Source organism: Chrysemys picta, chromosome 20, assembly GCF_011386835.1.
Source record: "Chrysemys picta bellii isolate R12L10 chromosome 20, ASM1138683v2, whole genome shotgun sequence".
NCBI lineage: Eukaryota > Metazoa > Chordata > Testudines > Emydidae > Chrysemys > Chrysemys picta.
The window spans coordinates 16,628,205-16,646,900 of record NC_088810.1 but is presented as its reverse complement, the minus strand read 5'-3'; the positions used below and the strand labels follow the sequence as shown (position 1 = coordinate 16,646,900).

The following is an 18,696-nucleotide window of genomic DNA, read 5'->3' as shown; positions in this document are numbered from 1 at the left end:
GTGCCTCCCACCAGTCAGCCCCACCGATCAGCCCCTCCCCTTCCCTCCTGATCAGCTGTTTCGTGGCATGCAGGAGGCTCGGGGGGGGGGGGGGGGGGAGGAGGGAGTGAGGGCATGGCAGGCTCAGAGGAGGGGGTGGGGCCTGTGGCAGAGCCAGGGGGCTGAGCAGTGAGCACCCCCCGGCACACTGGAAAGTTGGTGCCCGTAGCTCCAGCCCCGCAGTCGGTGCCTGTACAAGGAGCCGCATATTAACTTCTGAAGAGCCGCATGTGGCTCTGGAGCGACAGGTTGGCCTAGAGGCCAGCTGAGATCAGGGCCCCATGGCACGAGATGCCGTATAAACTCACACGGTCAGGTTGAGAAAAGGCCCTGCTAGTTACTGTCACTAGGTGCTCAATAGCTTTGTATCCAACCCATGGTAACAGAATCCATGCCCCAAAGAGTGCATGAGTAAACGGAAAACAGACACTGGGTAGGAGGGGAAACCGAGGCCCAGAGACTTGTCCATGGTCATTCAACAGAGCCAGGAAAAGAACCCTCGTCTGCAATACACATTAATACGCAACAGTCAGCGTGAACCAGAACAGCCCAAAGCCAGCCCCAGGTTGCTTGGAGGGCAACGCTTAGCAAGGGCCAGGTATGTCAATTGCGTCGGCGCTGCAGCACGGCTCCAGTGACTTGTATCCCGTGGGCGGCTGCTGCTTGTACTGACTTGCTTCCCGACGGCTGCTAGGAGAACACAAAGCGTGGAAGAAAAGCACCTTTTTCTGCTTCTCAAAAGTCTAAATAAAAACAACCAGGTGGAAGATGCCGGTTCAACGTAAGCCAGAGCGGTCTCACTCTGCAGTGCATCTTCCATCCAAACTGGTTCCAGAACCCCCCCCCTTTTCTGTCATTGTACTAGAATCAATGGGGGGGGGGGTACTGGATCCTAGCAGTAGAGCCGCAGGTCTTTGTACGTGCAAGAGCCGCGGTTGGTCGGCATGTGCCGAAGGCCAAGCTTAGGGGAGCTGCAGTCGTTAAGAGGGAAGCAGAAGCATGGCCGAGGATTTCAGGAGGCGGAGGGGGCCACAGGAAGGGTGGGAGGAAGGAGCTGTGGGAGGAGAAGCCAAGGTCGACAGCTGGAGCCAGTGGATGGAAGAAGAAAGGAGGAGTGAGGAGTGAGTGCAGGAGCCCGAGGACAGAAAAGCTTGAATTAACCCTTTCAACGGTGACGGTGATGGCTCCCCGTGACTCTGTAAAGCGCTTTGATTTAAAGGGTGCTGCATAAATCCACAGCCTAGAGCCAGCTGCCATATACCTCCTCTCTGTCCTCTCTGGGCCTCCGGCATTGCTTCCCCCAGGGACCTCGCCCTATAATTACTCAGGCTTGGGGCCAATGTACTAGGAGGAGTCCTTCGAGTACAGTTTAGCAGCGAGCAATTACCAGGGAGCAATGGACTGGACAAGAGAAAGCAGCCAAGACTAGTTCCAAACAGCCTAGGAGTTTCGGGCTCGGAGCGGTTTGTTGTAGGTTGGCTGGCGAGTCTCTCTCTCTCTCTCTCTCTCTCTCTCTCAACAATGGAGGAAAGGGATTGCAACACCGTGTAGCTGGGACAGACTCTCAGAACTCAAGGGGCCCCGGATCGGCACTCCATCGCTGAGTCCAGGCTCGCATGCTTGGGAGAGCACTTTGCACGACACACCAGTCCTGGCTTTTCCTAAAAGCGACGGGTGGGGGAGGGGGAGGGAGGGGAGAAGAGGCACGTGTGTCTGAAGAGCACCCTTATTTAGATTTGGCAACCAAGGCTGCAATTAGATCAAGCTTCCAGAGCTATGTGCGCATTCACTCCAGCTCTGTCCGATCCTAGGAGTTACTGAAGCAGAGAAAACTTTGCTGACAAATTCAGGCAGCACAAGAGATAAAAACAACAAAGGAAAAGCAGACAGGAGGGGGTGGGGTGGGAGACAGGCCAGTCATAACCAGATCTGGGCATCTGAGTTCAGACATCAAGGACAGAACACAGGGAAAGAAGGACAATACAGGAGCTGTGCAATTCGAATGGCCTCTTGTTAATTCACTTTGCCAGTGCCGAGTTAAGGTTGCCTGATGGTATCTTGTGCCCTTCCAGAACATTCGAATTCAGCTCAACTTCCAAAAGCCAGGAAATAAAGAGGTACAGTACATGCCATCCCCGCAACATCACCTTAACTCTGCCCCCTGGGGGCTAGCAATTGCCCCTGGAAATCCTTTGGTAAGGGCGACACAGTAATAAGGGGACACGAGGAAGATGTGTAAGTCGTGTCAGTAGCAATACATGGCGCTTTCCTGCCATGGCGATTGGTAGACGTGGTCTATGGGGTCAAGGAGGGGTAAGTGTAAGTATGGTGCTAACTGGAATCCGGAGGTAAAGTTGAAGAGGGCGTAAGAGGGGGTTACGGCCTTGTACAGTTCAACCATTGTGGTCTTGCACCTCTGGAGTGGACTTGGTGCACACCGGATCTAAACACGTTTTGCATTAGGCCTGGTCTACACTGAAGCATTATATAGTCACAGCTGTGCCAGCCAGGGGTGTGAGAAAACCCACGCTCCTGCCCAACGCCACTACGCTGGCAAACAACCTCCCTCCCATGTAGGCAGAAGAGCATTCCGTCACCGCAGCAGGGAGGTGGGGTTCTCAAGCTGTCGGAAAAACCCTTCTATCGGTGCAGGCTGATGGGGCTATGCCAACAGTGTCCAGACATGCCCGTAGGTGTTCGATGCCGCTCCTGTGCTCAAATGCCCTATTACCCAAGTGTTCTGTACTCTCTGCAAGGCACAGGGCTAGGATGGGTGTTGGCCATCGCGCAGAGAGGACAGAGTTACCGTCTCCCTTAACTCTAGTTCCTGCTTTTCAGACGTTTGAATTGAGCTGAACTCGATGTCCTGGAAAGGCACAAGGTGCCACCGGGCACCCTTAACTCTGCGGGACCGACGCTTCTCGGCAGTGAATTCTTTTTCTGAACCAGAAAGAGCTGTTCTTTGCCGGAGACGGGATTAGTGGAGGGAGGTGTGATTATCAGGTGGGTTTGAAGGTAAGGTGCTGCCATGCTAGGCAAAGGACGTGGTGGGATTCTCAAAGGGTCCTTCCCCCTCCTGTGCATTTTGTTGTAGTGCGGTGGTGAGCGTGGCCCTGCAGGGAAATGTCTGGAGGGTGCAGTTGCTGACAGGGCAGGGAGAGAAAGCACAGGTCCGGGTTATTTCACAAGGAGTTGAAAGTTTCATTCCACGTGGGTTACCGTAACTAAGCATTCGCGAGTTGGCTGGTGTGCATCTCCCTGTCTCAGCCTCTTCCTCACCAGAGCATATTTTCCCTCTCCCCTTTGCTCCTTTATCTATCCCTCCACCTTCAGCTTAAAGCAGATCTGGTTGTAGGCTGTGCTCTGGCTGGCTAAGGAGCGTGACCGTCCAATCTGTGACATGCCCAGTGTCCACTCTCAGCAGCTGTAGAAGCCGGGGGCACGCTCCATCCCTCCCACGGCTGCTAGCCGCACTCGCCCATTTACCTCTTCTCAGACACTTTCAAAGGGCACCTCAGCCCAACAGCCTGGAAGAGGAATCTGCTTGCCACAGCCCCGACAGACGCCCCAAGAATCTGGCCCCACATCTTGGCAGACACTGATGACAAACTGTGGGGTGCGCTCTGGCGGATTGTTGGGGGGGGGGCACGGCCAAGCAGCCACACCAGGCGGCCCGTGGCAGGGACACTACAGAGGGCAGGGAAGGAGCGCCACCTCCACCCCGACTCAGCTCAGTGGGCCACACAACCCAGAGGAAGTGCTAAAACTTTGGGGGTCCTAAGCAAGTACATTTCCCCTCCCCCCCAAAAACATTGACAGCCCAAGCCCCCCCACTGGCCAGGGCTGACAGCTCGAGTCCCCTGCCAGCCCAAGCTGGCTGAAGCCCGAAGATCACATAAAATCATGGAATCAGTGACCAACTGGAGCCATAAACAACAACAAAAAGGGGGCCCCTTTGGGCTGCTCAGACCCTACACAATTGCTTACTCTGCTTATGCCTAGCACCGGCACCGCCTTGGTTGTGCAGTAACAGGGGGGTGGAGCACAGACAGATTCCGTTAATGGTGGGGGTGGGGGTTACTGGAGAAGATTGCACACCACTGTTCTAGCTGACTTTAGCCTTGAAAAGGCCTCGCTCCCTCCTGGGGCAGACAGACACCAAGTCCTTGCGCGGCTAGCCCCACCCGCTGCTATTGAACGTTAGCTTAATCATGCACGTGTACGTCGACCCAAGCTGGCAATTCCACCTCCGGCTGCAGTATCCACCCTCCCCTCCCCCCCAAGAGCCTTCACCTGTCCTACAAAGGCACCGCATCCATGCTACTCCCCGCTAACAACCTCTGTGCCCCAAGGAGTTTTCCAGACCCTTTGGGAATCTCTCCATCAGACCCACACAGCCTTTGTAACACAGCGAGGGCCCAGAAGCCCAGCCTTACCCATGTTCTGCATGCTATCCGTAACGCCAGCTGTGGAAGAGAGCGCTGCATCGGCACTTCAGGGCAGCACCTGTTCTCCAAGTACGCGATCGCTTCCCTGCGGAACACTTTGCACGAGTCACATTAAGACACCGGGCTGGAAATTGTATCAGCTGAGAAAGCGGTGCCACACCGGTGCCCAGCATTCGTTTCAAAGGCCTGCTGAGGGCAGGACTCGACCTCGCGGTCTGGGAGTACAACTGGGGTTGAAGCACCGGAGCACATCGCCCGGAGCTACTCCATGCCTGACGTCAGATACACATGCCTCCCTAGCGCCCGTCCGGGTCCCTCCGGAGGTGAGTCCATGTGGGTCGACCCGGGCTTGCGGAATTCTCTGCAGTACACTTTGTGTGAGCTGTGCACGGGCATCATACACAGCATTGCAATATTCAGAGCAGCAGTACGTTCAAGACACTAACAGGGCCTTCTAACGTCGCTGGGATACTAGAGGCTACTTTCCAAACAGTGTAAAAGAATCCCATTCTAACAGGCAGAAATAGCTCGAACCCCTGATTGATGGGGATGGCTGGGGGGTCACTGACTACAGCACCCCTCCCGGAACTCTGCCATCAGCTAATATGGAGATATACCTATCTCATAGAACTGGAAGGGACCTTGAAAGGTCATTGAATCCAGTCCCCTGCCTTCACAGCAGGACCAAGTACCATCCCTTCTCCCTGATCCCTAAATGGCCCCCTCAAGGATTGAACTCACAACCCTAGGTTTAGCAGGCCAATGCTCAAACCACTGAGCTATCCCTCCCCCCTATGCTTATTCACACTCATGCACATTTCCACATCCTCCCCCTAATCCCCACGTACACAAACATCAGTTTGAATCTGTTCTCTACGTCCAAATTCTCAGGTCAATAACTTTCTTAATGTTGTCTCCCAATAGGGTGATGGGTAAAGTAAATGCCAAGTGACAGACACAGTAAGATACCCAGACATGTGCAAACAAGTGTTACAAGAACCAGAAGGATTTGTACCATGCTGTTTATCAGAGGGCTGTATCTCAGGAACCCCTTATTCAAACAGCCCCAAGTTTGGACCACTATCCCCAATCTGCATCCTCATGAAACACAGCAAATTCCAAGCCAATTTCAGTGAGCAGGAGGATTTTAGAGCCAACAGCCAACCTTTAACAGAGAGGAGTGCTCATCCTTAACTACAGCCTGGTGATATCTGAATTTAAACAATCATCTGGCTGTAACAGTGCTCGGAAGTAAACAAACAGTGAAGGTGGAACAGTAAATTCCTTGCACAGGAAGGAAGCCAATGAGCTTAATAATTTAAAAGGACAAAGTTAAGGTGGACAGAATTTGTAGGTCCCCTATGGGACTCTGGATACCAAGGTAGGAATAAACGGTATTCAAGCTCATTCCGCCTTTTAAAAATCAATCTATACTCCGCTTTAATACTGAGAGACTGTTGGATGTTGTCATGCTGAGAGAACCAGGATGTGTTAGCAGCGAACAGGAAGTAGATGGGATCTCAGCCCTAGCTCTCAAGCAGGGAGCTAATACCTCCAGGTTCCTCCACCGACTTAACTTGATGATTAGCGCCAACAAACCAGGAAGCAGCAACCGGATCAAGACTCTAGCAAGAACCCTAATCTTTTATTAGCATCTTTATTTAATTCTGCCCCGCACCCCAGATTTAAATAATATACAGATGCCTATTACAAGGCCCTGGGTGCCTTTGCACATAATTAATACTACAGGGGAATGCCACAGAGCCATTCATAGGCCTAAGGCCAGAAGAGACCACTCTGATCATCTCATCAGCCCTCCTGTATAATGCAGGCCACAGAACTTCCCTGAATTCATTCCTCTTTGAACTAGAGATCATTTTGATTAACCATCCAACCATGATTTAAAAATTGCCAGTGACGGAGAATCCACCCCACTTGGAACACCACCGAATTAAACCTGCTTCCAAGAAATTCCCCACTTCCCAAGTGATAATACAAAGAAATGTGTTTTTTAAAAGTGCAACAGAGGATTAATTACTTGTTAATTGCTAACTTTCCACAAAAGTGACAGAAGCCAGGGAAATTGTCCGGTATCTCTGAAATATACATATGGATTGAAAGGGACCAGGTATAAGTGGGTTACATAGAACTGAATGTGCAATTTTATGCTCTTCTCTAACAAGACAGATACTGGGAGCATTAACTCTTTTGGAAACTGCATATCTATGTGCAGAGTCAGCAGACCCTGAACTGTAGTGACAGGGCAGAGAGACCCCCAGTCAATTTAAGATCATTCCCTTTCAAATAGTTTTTCAAGGTTTCGCCAGTTCAGTTGTAGGCTTCCCTGCTTTCCCTGGGGACCATCCCCCAGGCTAACAGATCCGGTTGTCTGAGATTACCTTTCCTGCACCACTCTCAGCAATCTTCCTCACCCTCTGCTCCTTGCACTCTTCAAGCTTTGCACATGCTTACATCCCATATTTCACTAAGTGCAGCACATTTAGTCTCCCAGGTCAATTCCTTCTCCTTTACAATAAGGTTATTCAACCCAAAAGCGGGCTACCAGAACGTGTCAACGAGTCATATGGGAGTCAGCGCCCTTGGCTCCAGTCCTATGCGGTGGCCAGGCTCGGCTCCATGACGACGGGGGCAAGCCGGGCCAAATTTGAGAGGCACTGTGACTCCATGTACCAGGTTGCGATGCCACTTTCACAAATTTGGCCTGGTCGTCCCGCCAGGGGAGCTCGGCCAAACCAGAGTGGTGATGCGACACCAGAGCCCAGCCAGACGCGCAGTCCTGGAGCTGCAGTAGCTGCCGCTATGGTATGCACTGTGTACTTACTACATTGACGTGTCTATTCAATATTGAGGGTAAGATATTTCGTAAACCAGATATCGTTTGCACTGAAACTATTTCCTGGGTCGCAACAGGCCACCCAGGTTTACAAACTGGTCCTGAGCCCCAAAAGGTCGAGAGCCGCTGCTCTACAACAGACTGGTTTCCTGCAACAGAAGCTGCCTCTGTGAATAGAAATTGTGCAAATAGCGGCTGCATGATACAGGAAGTAATCAGGTCCGAGGCAGTATAGAGAGAGCTGCTAACATATACCCAACGCCTTTCATCTCAGGATCTCGAATGCCTCTACCTGTGGGTAAATAGCCTCATTCTGCAGAGGAAGAATCTGAAACAGGGGGGGAAGGACTTGCCTGAGGTCACACAGTGAACCCATAGCAAAGCTGGGAGTAGAATCCAGGTCTCCCGCCCGCTATGCTCCCTGTCTCACCATTAGACATGCTGCCTCCCTCAGGAAAGAGCTAGGACGCCTGGTAGCTCTGCAAAAAGAGAGGAGGCCTCTGGCAGAAGGTCGAAGCTGTTCTACCTACCGTGCTGGTGATTGTTCCCGCGGTCACAGCCTGCTGGAAGTGCGCAGCGAGCCCGGCTTTGTCCTTGCATTGCTCCTTGCACTCCAGACACCGGAAGCAGTTATAGCTAGTTTGCTCCGAGCCGCCGCTCAGGGGCAGGATGGGTTGGTCCTGAGCCCCATTAGCTGTCGCCATGGCATCCTGAGGCACCCCGGCCACTTTGCCAGCAGTGAGGGAGGTCACTGACACTATGGGGGTGATGTCCGGCTGGCCAATCATTTGATCCAGAGCAATAGGTCTCATGACCAAGTGGGAGCACTGCATCACCAGGCCTTTGTCCTTGTGCTCCCGGGCGTGGAGGAGCAAGCTGCACTTGTTGAAGAAGACCAGGCGCTTGGTGCAGTGATTGCAGGTCACTTCGATGCGCATGCTGCGCCGGTCGTAGTGCCGAGCCAGGCTCTTCTCCAGGGCGAAGGAGTCCCCGCACTCCAAGCAGCGATACCCGAAGGGCGGGAGAGTCAGGCTGGACTCTGCCGGAGGATTCAGGTTGGGTTTGTAGGTTGGCAAGAGGTTTTTACTGTTCAGGATCTTGTTGAAAGCCTCCACCAGGCTGGACTGGCTCCTGGAAATGACCGTGCCGGCAATGGTGGGCGAAGGCTTCTGCGGCTGCACCATCACCACCGTGGTGCCGTTGACCTTCTGGTTGGCCGTGGTGGTGACGGTGGTGGTCTGGGTCACCGTGCTGACGTTGGTTCTGGTGTCGGCTTTGGGGAGGGTCTGCGGCACCAGGTTGATAATGTTCTTCGTCACGGCCTTGCCCGGCAGCACCACGGATTTCTGCTGGGCCACGCTGGCGGCGATCAGCATGGCGCTGCTGGCGTTCTGGATGGTGGTGACGGGCAGAACAGTCCCTTTGATTTTGGTGCCGTTGCCCAGCTGGACACTGACAATTTTGGGCCCTTCTATGACTTTCAGGGGGCTGGAGAGCTCCATTTTCTTTTTGGGCACCTCCAGCACGCTCTCCTCTTTCACCACTGCAGCCGGGAGCACGGAGTCCTCGGTGGCGGCCTCCTGAGAACCTGGCTCCGAAGGCAGCTTGGCAGCTCCCGGCTCCGAATCAGAGGAGACTCTGGTCACCGTCCGGGTGATGCTGCCGGAAGACGTCTTGATGGTTTTAATCCGCACTTTGAGAGGCCGCGAGGAACTGGAAGAGGGGGAGTCATTGCTGCCGTCTTCATCCTCCTCCTCTTCCTCCTCGCCGCTTGACATGCTCTGCGGGGGTTTCTCTAGAGCCTCCTGCTCTTCCTTGAGGGGGATGCTCCCCAGCGGCTTGGGGGAGCCAAGGGGTCCAGGGCTTCCCTCTGCCAGTGGGGAAGGTTTGAAGAACGGCTCCTGAGGGCTGGTGGGCGAGTTTTTCACTTCGGGGAGGTTGCTGGTGCTGCTGTCAAGGTTTGGATCTGAGCTGGGCCAGGACGTGACGGGGGAATCATCCGTGGAGTAGCGGACAGTGACCGACTTCAGGTGCCCCAAGGGGCTGTCACGCAGGGCTGCAGCCAAACCCTTAGGGCTGGCCCCATGGTCCAGCTCCTCCGAGTCGGACTCCTCTTTCTTGATCATGGGGATGGTGGCAGGGGAGCCATTCACGCCCCCCGCTTGACTGGTTTCAAAGGACTGCGGGAAAGCTGGCTGGAGGGTCTCTGTGCTCTCTCCATCTGGCTCTTTGCAGTCTGGCGACGGGGCAGGAGATGGGGTGGGGGATGGGGAGAGAGAGGGCACAGAGAGGGCTTTCTCTTTCTGTTTGCCCTCTCGGGGCCTGTCAATCAGATCCGCAGAGTTCTCCTCGTGGGGATCGGGGCTGAAGTGGGAAAAGATGTCCATGGGTTTTGCCCCTTTCTCCTTTGATGTCCAGCACTCTCCGTTGGATGATGCCACTGCTTCCCCTGGCCTGGAGGTGGGGGACCTGGGCATCTCCGGGGCACCAAAGCCATTCTGCAGCAGGCGGGGCCCGAGGCCATGCCCATCTTTGCCGCGGCCGTCCAAGGGGTCAAGCTGCTCGGGGCAGACAGTGTTCTTCACTATCACGCTGACGGCGGTGATGTCCGCGTGGGGGAGGACGTGTTCAGGGGCCACGGGCTCCCCGGGGACCTGCTTGATGTGAGCCTCAGCCTCCTCATGGCCAGAATGGATGGCCTCGTTGGTGTCGATGTCCGGAATATCGAAAGCTGCCAAGAGGTCATCGAAATCCGGGGTCTTCATGTCACCCATGGTGAAGAATCCGGCAGAGTCTAAGAAAAGGAAGACAAAGGATTTAATATCACAGGGCAGGGAACCTTCCGAACATGCTGGCATCACATAGCAGCAGGCCAAGCACAGGACCAGAAGCTCGGACATTGTAACCCCAGCTCTGTCGGTCTATCCCAGGTTCTGGCCCGTCACCCTACGGGCCTTAGCGTATTTATCCTCACAACCCCTGGGTGCATGTCTCCACTGCAGTCCCATAGCAGCTCACAGACATACACACGCTAGCCTTAACCTAGCTAGCTAGGGTCATGCAGCAGTGACGCTGTGTAATGACGAGTAATTGTGAGTAATTACCCAGGGGGTTCCAGGTGGGTACACTCCTCGCCAAAGCCCACGCCGCCGGGGCTTCGCTACTCCGGGACCCGAGCTAGCTTCAATCTAACCAGCTTGGGTACGTCTACACGAGCTGCAGTCACACCCTAGGACTGCCATAGAGATGTAACCTTTTTGACTCACCCCACGTCATACAGGAGGCCTGTGGCAGGGTGGGAATTGAACCGGGTTCTCCCAAGTCCCAGGTCAACACCCTAATCCCTAAGCCATCCTTGCTGTCTAGTCCCAGCTCTGACCCCCTTGGGCATACATCACTTTGCCCCTCCCTACTGCTGTTTACTGCATCTTTTTCTGTAAAATTGGAATAAGCACCTCACACCGGAGTCACAAGGGTTTGTTCGCTGTGAGAACATGGATTCATAGAGCTCAAAACGACCACGGCGGCACCGAGGATACGTCTCCACAAACCCTGTTATCCCACTCTTCGCAAATCTAGTGTCACATCAGGCGCTTGGATGCTACTAAGACGTGCCCGTCGGAATGCCCATGGGATCTGAAAAAATTCTTTACTGCCTCTTGGAACACAGCCAAAGTTCTCTGTGGACAGCTGGGGGAAACTTTAGTCAAAACCCCAATTTTTTCTATCGAAAAAACAGTTCTGATGTAAAATTTTCAACCTGCCCAAAAGATCAGAATGAAACAAATCTGCCCATCTCTCTCCATCATAAAGGGGCCATCCTGATATTCTATGATTGCCCTGCTTACACCAGGACTGAATGCGACTTATGATTCTGAAACCTGCAGAAAGACTGACAACAGGAAAGAATCCAATTTACGGCCCAAAGAGTGGATTATCTGAAACACATACATAGGCCAACTTCTAGCAATAACCATCAGATAACCCACTGGAACATTGTGCTATAAACCACATCTAACCCCTTCGCTCCATCAGGAACTTCAGTAGGGTGACCAGATGTCCCGATTTTATACTGACAGCCCCAATTTTGGGGTCTTTTTCTTATATAGGCTCCTATTACCCCTCACCCCCGTCCCGATTTTTCACACTTGCTGTCTGGTCACCCTAAGCTTCCGAAATATTCATCATGACATTTACTAGAAGAATTGCCCCTTTGATGTCATCGATTTGTAGGAATAAGTGGCAAAATATCTGGCAAACACCAAAACTCTTAAAAAACCCAATTCTAAGATGACACATGAAAGATCTTCCATGATTGGGCCAATATTTCAGCAGCTGTATTTCCCCTGCCTCATTAATGCTTGTTCACAACCTTGTAAGAGTTCTATGAGTAGCTGGGCTTTTCACCTCCATCTTAACTGTGACGCTTCCAAGAGTTGGTACTTTAACTTGCAGGCTTCTTTAGCTACATGGACGTGTCAGGTCAACACAGCTACCTCACTCAGGGGTGTAACAAATCCACACCCTGAGGGGGGTTAAGCCCACCTAAATCCCCCTGTAGCAGCACTAGGTGAATAGAAGACCACTGACCTAGCTACTGCCTCTCGGAGAGGTGGATTACCTATACTGATGGGAGCATTCCATCAACGTAGATAATCACAGAATATCAGGTCCCTCAGGAGGTCATCTAGTCCAACCCGCTGCTCAAAGCAGGATCAATCCCTAACTAAATCCCCAAGTCTCTAAATGGCCCCCTCACGGATTGAACTCACAACCCTGGGTTTAGCAGGCCAATGCTCAAACCACTGAGCTATCCCTCCCCCCACTATAGTGTTTCCAAGTGCAGACAAGCCCTCTGACTATCTGTAAGCAGCACATTGTTCTGAGCCCCCACAAACACATATGTGAGCAAAACCATTCTGTCTCGCTACGTTTATTTGGGGAAGGACAGGACGAGTTTCTCAGAAGAGCTCTTGTTGGGCTGAATACTGGTGTTGTTTTAAAATTGGCGCACACGTGCATGTGGTCTACACGACCGACCGGTGGGAAGCAACAGCTCCTCTGTGGCAGAGGGGATCAGCGAGGGAGCGGGCTCTCAAAGCACACCAAGGAAAAGCGTCCTAAATAAGAAATGACAGCATGTTTTCACAGATGGCAAAGTCACATCATGCAAAGAACGCAGCTACAGCGCACACACACCCTGGCCTGGTCTGGTTCTGTTACTGGGGCTCTGCACAAAACAGATTGCAGAATGGTATTAACCTAGATTAAGGCTGCAGCCGTTCCAAACTTTTGTAGAACAGTGGTTCTCAACCAGGGGTATGTGTACTCTGGGGTTACTCCGAGGTCTTCCAAGGGGTACATTAACTCACCTCAAGATTTGCCTAGTTTTCCACCAGGCTACCTAAAAAGCACCAGCAAAGTCAGTACAAACTACAATTTCATACAGACAATGACTTGTTTATACGGCTCTATATACCATATGCTGACATGTAAGTACAATATTTATGTTCCGATTGATTTTATAATTCTATGGTAAAAATGAGAAAGTCAGCAATTGCTCAGTAACAGTGCGGCTGTGACACTTTTGTATTTTTATGTCTGATTTTGTAAGCAAGTCGTTTTTAAGTGAGGTGAAACTTGGGGCTACACGACACTAATCAGACTCCTCAAAGGGGTACAGTCGTCTGGAAAGGTTGAGAGCCACTGATCATAGAATCATAGAATATCAGGATTGGAAGGGATCTCAGGAGGTTATCTAGTCCAACCCCCTGCTCAAAGCAGGACCAATCCCCAATTATTATTTTTTTTGGTTTTTGCCCCAGATCCCTAAATGGCCCCCTCAAGGACTGAACTCACAACCCTTCATTTAGCAGGCCAATGCTCAAACCACTGAGCTATCCCTCCCCCCAGTGTAGAAAGGCACCGCAAACAGTCCTGTGTGATGGCACCAAACCAAAGACATGGTCTTTATGATGAAGGCATGCGGCTAACTGTAGCAGGTCACTGTCTCTGCACTAACATAAGGCATTTCCATGGGCCACTCTAGCTGCAGCTACATTGACCTGCAGTGTTCTAAGAACATGATTAAGAATGACAGACACTGTGGAAGTAAATGTTTTAACATGGTTCAGGTGGCCAGCACATGTGGGGTCAAATGGGGGTAAGAAACCTAGTTCTGAGTCTTAGCTAAACCTGTTTTCATACATGGTTTGGTCTCATTCGTGTCCTCGAGACCTCATTAGAAACCTGTTTCACGATGACTGAGCATAAGCAGGGTTTTAAAACCCACTAGGAAAGCCACTGTAGACAGCTTAGTAAGTAGGTTTAGTCTAGTTATATTTTTAACCCTCACAATCGGTCATTCCAAGGGGGATCTCTGTTCAGTCGATTGACCACCACCAGAGACATCCCCACGCTGCACCAATGTCATCTATCGTACCATGCGGGTGAGCGTCTCAGTGGTACTCTTCCAGTGCCGAGCCAAATAGCTGTGCCCTGCAAAACAGACACTAAGTGTGGCTACACTGCAATTAGACACCCCTGGAGGGTCTGTCAGCCCACACGGGCTCATGGGGCTCAGGCTAAGGCAGAGGGGGGCAAACTACGGCCCACGGGCCCATCCTGCCCGGCCCTTGAGCTCCTGACCGGGAAGGCTAGCCCCTGGCCCCTCCCCCGCTGTCCCCCCTCCCCTGCAGCCACGCCGCCGGGCGGGTAGTGCTCTGGGTGGCGGGGTTGCGCGCTTCTGCCAAGCAGCGCGGCTGGCTCTGTCTGGGCGGCGCGGCTGCCAGACATGCTGCTCTGAGTGGCATGGTAAGGGGGCTGGGGGTCCCCGGGGGCAGTCAGGAGCAGTTGTATGAGGCAGAGGTTCTGGGGGGGTGGATGGGGGGGTTGGATAAGCGTGGGAGTCCCGGGGGGGGCCTGTCAGGGTGCGGGGGTGTGGACAGGGGTCAGAGCAGTCAGGGGACTGGGAGCAGGGGGGGTTGGATAGGAGGTGGGGTCCCGGGGGCAGTTAGGGGTGGGGGTGTCCTGGGAGAGGGCAGTCAGGGGACAAAGGGGGGGGTGTTGGATGGGTTGGGGGTTCTCAGGGGGGCAGTCAGAGGGCAGGAAGTGGGAGGGGGCGGATAGGGGGCAGGGGCCAGGCTGTTTGGGGAGGCACAGCCTTCCCGACCCGGCCCTCCATACAGTTTTGCAACCCCAATGTGGCCCTCGGGCCAAAAAAGTTTGTCCACGCCTGGGCTAAGGGGTGGTGATGTAGGTGTAGACGTGAGCTCTGGGACCCTCCCACCTCACACGGTCCCAGAGCCCAAGCCCAAATGGCTACAATTAAGCATTTAAACAGTTCCTTAGCCCAAGCCAGCTGGCACGGGTCAGCCATGTGTATATAATTGCAGTGCAGACATACGCTAGAAGGGAGGCTAGTGTGGAAAACAGAATTTGTTCAGAGTCCTCATTACACTTGAAAGGGGAGAGCGCGCAAAACATTGTCTACCAGATTGGGAAGGATTTCGATAGGAGGAAAGGAAACGGCTGGGAGGCACAAGGGGATAAGTGATACAGAGAATGGGCTGAAATTACAAAAGGGAAAATTTAAGTGACACTGAGACCTATTAAGGCTCTGGCGTCATCTCCCAAGGGAAGAGGAGCCTTGTCTGCGGAGACATTTAAAAGCAGATTTGATAGAAGAGCGACTAGAAGATACCGGAGGGAATGATCCTGGGCTGGACACCCGAGTAGGAAAAGAGGGGATTTTATTAGCAATAGAAGATACCTCCACTACGATTAAACCCCGTCCTACACAAACAAGTTTCAAGAGACCACATGATGTTCCTCCAGCCATGACTAGCGACAATGCAGAGATGTCATAAGTGATGTGGGAGGAGAGGCTCCATTAGACCTCTCAGCAGAAGGAATATGTTGAAAAGAAGTGGGATTTCAAAGAGCCGGGACAGAGGACCTCTGTATGTTATGCTCAGCTCCATCATTTGCCATCTGTTTTCCCAGCACACTGGCCCGCTTAGCCTCACACACGATTCTGCAGGGAAGTTCGTTTTTCAAATAATGATTTTTCTCATCCCGGTTTGGCAGGGTACGACTATTTACAGACAAGAGAGGAGACAAGCAGGTTGCTGCACACAAAGACGCCCCGGAAAAAAATCAACAATTGGCCTACGCCAACAAAGCAAGGATTTGTTTAGGAAAATTCTCCCCCTTGGAACAGATTCAACATGCTCCCTGGATTTCTAGTTTACCTGTGCACACTCCCTCCAATACTAACATGGAGACTATAGACAGTGCAAACGATTCTCCTCTCTACGCACAGCTTCCCTCTTACTAGGAACAGGTTCATCCGCACGTGGGCATGGAGAAGAGACAACCAAGAGGAGTTTTTTGAATGCCAACTTGGACATCGGGGAAGGTGAAAGACGTCCCCTTATGCAGCTCAACCTCAATTTTGAGAAGCAGCATTGGACACGGCTTCAGTAACCAAAATAACCTCACTTTTGAGCAAAAAGAACAGGAGTACTTGGGGCACCTTAGAGACTACCACATTTATTTGAGCATAAGCTTTCGTGGGCTACTGCCCACTTCATCGGATGCATAGAAAGCTTATGCTCAAATAAACGTGTAAGTCTCTAAGGTGCCACAAGTACTCCTGTTCTTTTTGCGGATACAGACTAACACGGCTGCTACTCAAACTTTTGAGCAGTAAAACTTGCTTTTGTCCAGACCTTCAAAGTGCTCAATGGCCCAGGCCCAGCAGATTTAAGACGACGTCTACACTGCAGCTGGGAGCTTGCTTCCCAGCTGGGGCAGACAGACAGGCGGCAGCTCTGCTTGAGCGAGTGTCGCCAGGATCACATGGGCGGCAGTTTGGACTCGCTGTCTGAGTGCAAGCACACCCAGGATACGTACTCGGGCAGCTAACCTAACCTGTGTTACGCCAGCTATGCCACTACTGTCAGGGTGCTGTTAGCTCAAGCAGAGCTAGCGTGTCGCTGCCGACAGCGGGAAGCACGTTCCCAGCTACATAACCTAAGAGCCTCAAGTTCAGTTGGCAGCTCTGTTCCTCGGGCCCAGAGGAACTTTCCACCCCCAGGGTCCAGCTCGGCTGGCGTCAGACAGAGCTTCTTTCAGCTGTGGAACAATCTCCCGTGGGAACTACGGCCCATCCCAGACCTCCCCACCTCCTGCTACGAGTGCCAGGTGCACTTCAACCCGCCTTCCCTGACAAACACAACACAGTGTGTAACATTTGAAAACAAAACCCTACCAAAACAAAACACTCCCCTGCACGTAACATTCTTCCTTGGGAGGAGAGAGGGAACGAGCCACCCGTGACAGCTGATGGGCACATCACAATTCACAACGGGAAGGCGCTCCGACACTCCGGTGACGAACGTAGGATAAGAGCCCCGACAGAACAGAATCTTTCAGCGGCAACCTCCATAGAAATGCCCAAGACCTGGCAGAACCAGAGACTGAAACTAGCTTGGGAACGAGCAATGCCCATGAAACACTGGTTCTGGTATACTAGACACACCGGTCTCCAGGGCTGTCACTTCTCATCCGCAGTAAATTCTCAAATAGGCATATTTTAAAGAATGCTTATGAAACATTGAACGTAAGCTTTTCTGCTGTTGAGACAAGCACCGTCATTATGCGGCCTGGTGTCACACGCAACTTGCATGCTGCTTTTTATTTATGCATCAGACTAATTATTCAACATCTGCCCTAACATCCGGCGTTGCAGTTTACTCCCACTTATTCTACTATAAACAATTTGCATTTATGTCTTTGTACAAGCAGAGGCACGTGATCTCCACTGGGGGGGGGGGGGAACCCAGACATTTCATTTCTCAAATACAGGGGTAAGCCAAATTCTGCCCCGTGTCGTCCTGGTGTTTCCATAGATTAGTTATTTTCTCCTGCGCCCCTTCTAAGTTTTTTTACTTTTTCTTTTTAAAAATACACCCTGCCCCCCACGGTAGGAGACAAGACCCCATTTTAACCTCCTTCCGTTGTCTTTGAAAACCTCACTATTTTAAAAACAGAAAGTAAGAGGCATTTACAAACCGTTCATAGCTTCCATGCTCCCAGAGACGCTCTTCAACTGATCGCTCCCTGAAGAAATTGTTCTTGAGGGAGGATCGTTGACTCTGCACAGGGCTGATTACATGAGCGTTTCCTCGTGGTTTAGGGTCAATGGCAAATTCCCCTCCACCCCCACAGGGGGGTTGTGTGTGTTCTTAGAAGTCACTATTCCACGGAGATCCCATCTGCACCGTAGCAACTGTGCCTGTGTCTTCACTAGGAAAACAGGCGGTGTTCTTAACTCGAGCTCACACACGCATGGTAAAATCCAGGTGAAGACAAGGCAGTTTGTAGTTTCCACATGAGTTAGCAGGTCACGGCAAGCTCCCCGTCTTTATCTCAAACTGCCACGGGACAGCCTACAGCTTACTGTGACCTGCTAACTGACGTGAACACTACAAACTGCCTTGTCTTCACTAGGACTGTAGCAGAGTTAGCTAAACAGGAGACTAAAAAATACATCATTTTGGGGGTACTGCACTGCCATACACTTTGGTTACTGATGGTACTGAAAGGCACTCTACCCAGGCTACAGCGTGACTCAGGAACCAGTCCTTACTGTACTATTTAATCTGCAGGTATCTAAGCACTTGATAAGGGGAGTAAATCAATTCTTTTTTGTCAAGATCCACATTTCTTGGTCAAGATATAGTCAAGGTCCAGACTCCAGAGAAAAATCATACAAAAATTATAACAATGATGGTGATAAATTTAGAATGACGATGGCAAAAAGATTTTGCGGTCCATTCAAAAGTGTCTGGCGGTCCGGATTTGGCCGGCAGTCCGCCTATCGACGACCCCTGGTATGGAGTCATTCTCATTTGACAGACTGAAAAACAGACACAGAGTGGGGAAGTCGTAGAGTGACCTAGAGGCAGAACCAGGATTAGAACCCAAATCTAGGCCACCCCAACCCCGCCCAGGGTTTCAAGCACCACGATCCCCGTTTTAAAATTAACTAGAGATCAATGTAAGATTTCAAATCTAAAAGCTCACGGTTCTGTTATCAAACTACCACCCCTCCCCCAAAGAGCACAGGACACAAATACCAGAGACCAGTTCGTTCTGGCTACGTCTGGGACAAGATGATGTGTTTTTAAATGGAGATGAACTCAGTGTAAAGATGCACCTCTTTTTCCAGTGACTACATAGCCTCTGGCCCCAGTGCCTGTTCTTGGTTTGGATAGTCTGGAACACAAAAGCAACCCAGCCGTGGGCAACTGTCGTCAGGGTCTCGCAAAATGAGGAACCCTTAATGGG

The 18,696-nt window shown here is 51.9% G+C and overlaps 1 protein-coding gene across 4 annotated transcripts in view; it reads right to left on the bottom strand.

Moving 5' to 3' along the window:
* Positions 1–18,696, bottom strand: part of ZNF687 (zinc finger protein 687) — a 48,549-nt gene that overhangs the window by 10,450 nt on the left and 19,403 nt on the right. For 3 of the 4 annotated variants that reach the window (XM_008170341.4, XM_008170342.4, XM_065574167.1), the window contains exon 2: positions 7,872–10,135. In XM_008170341.4, coding sequence (XP_008168563.2) covers positions 7,872–10,115 — 2,244 coding nt within the window. In that variant the 5' untranslated portion in view covers positions 10,116–10,135. Of the gene's footprint in view, positions 1–7,871; positions 10,136–17,418; positions 17,450–18,696 lie in introns of those variants that run through there. The other variant, XM_065574166.1, reaches the window with a different exon arrangement.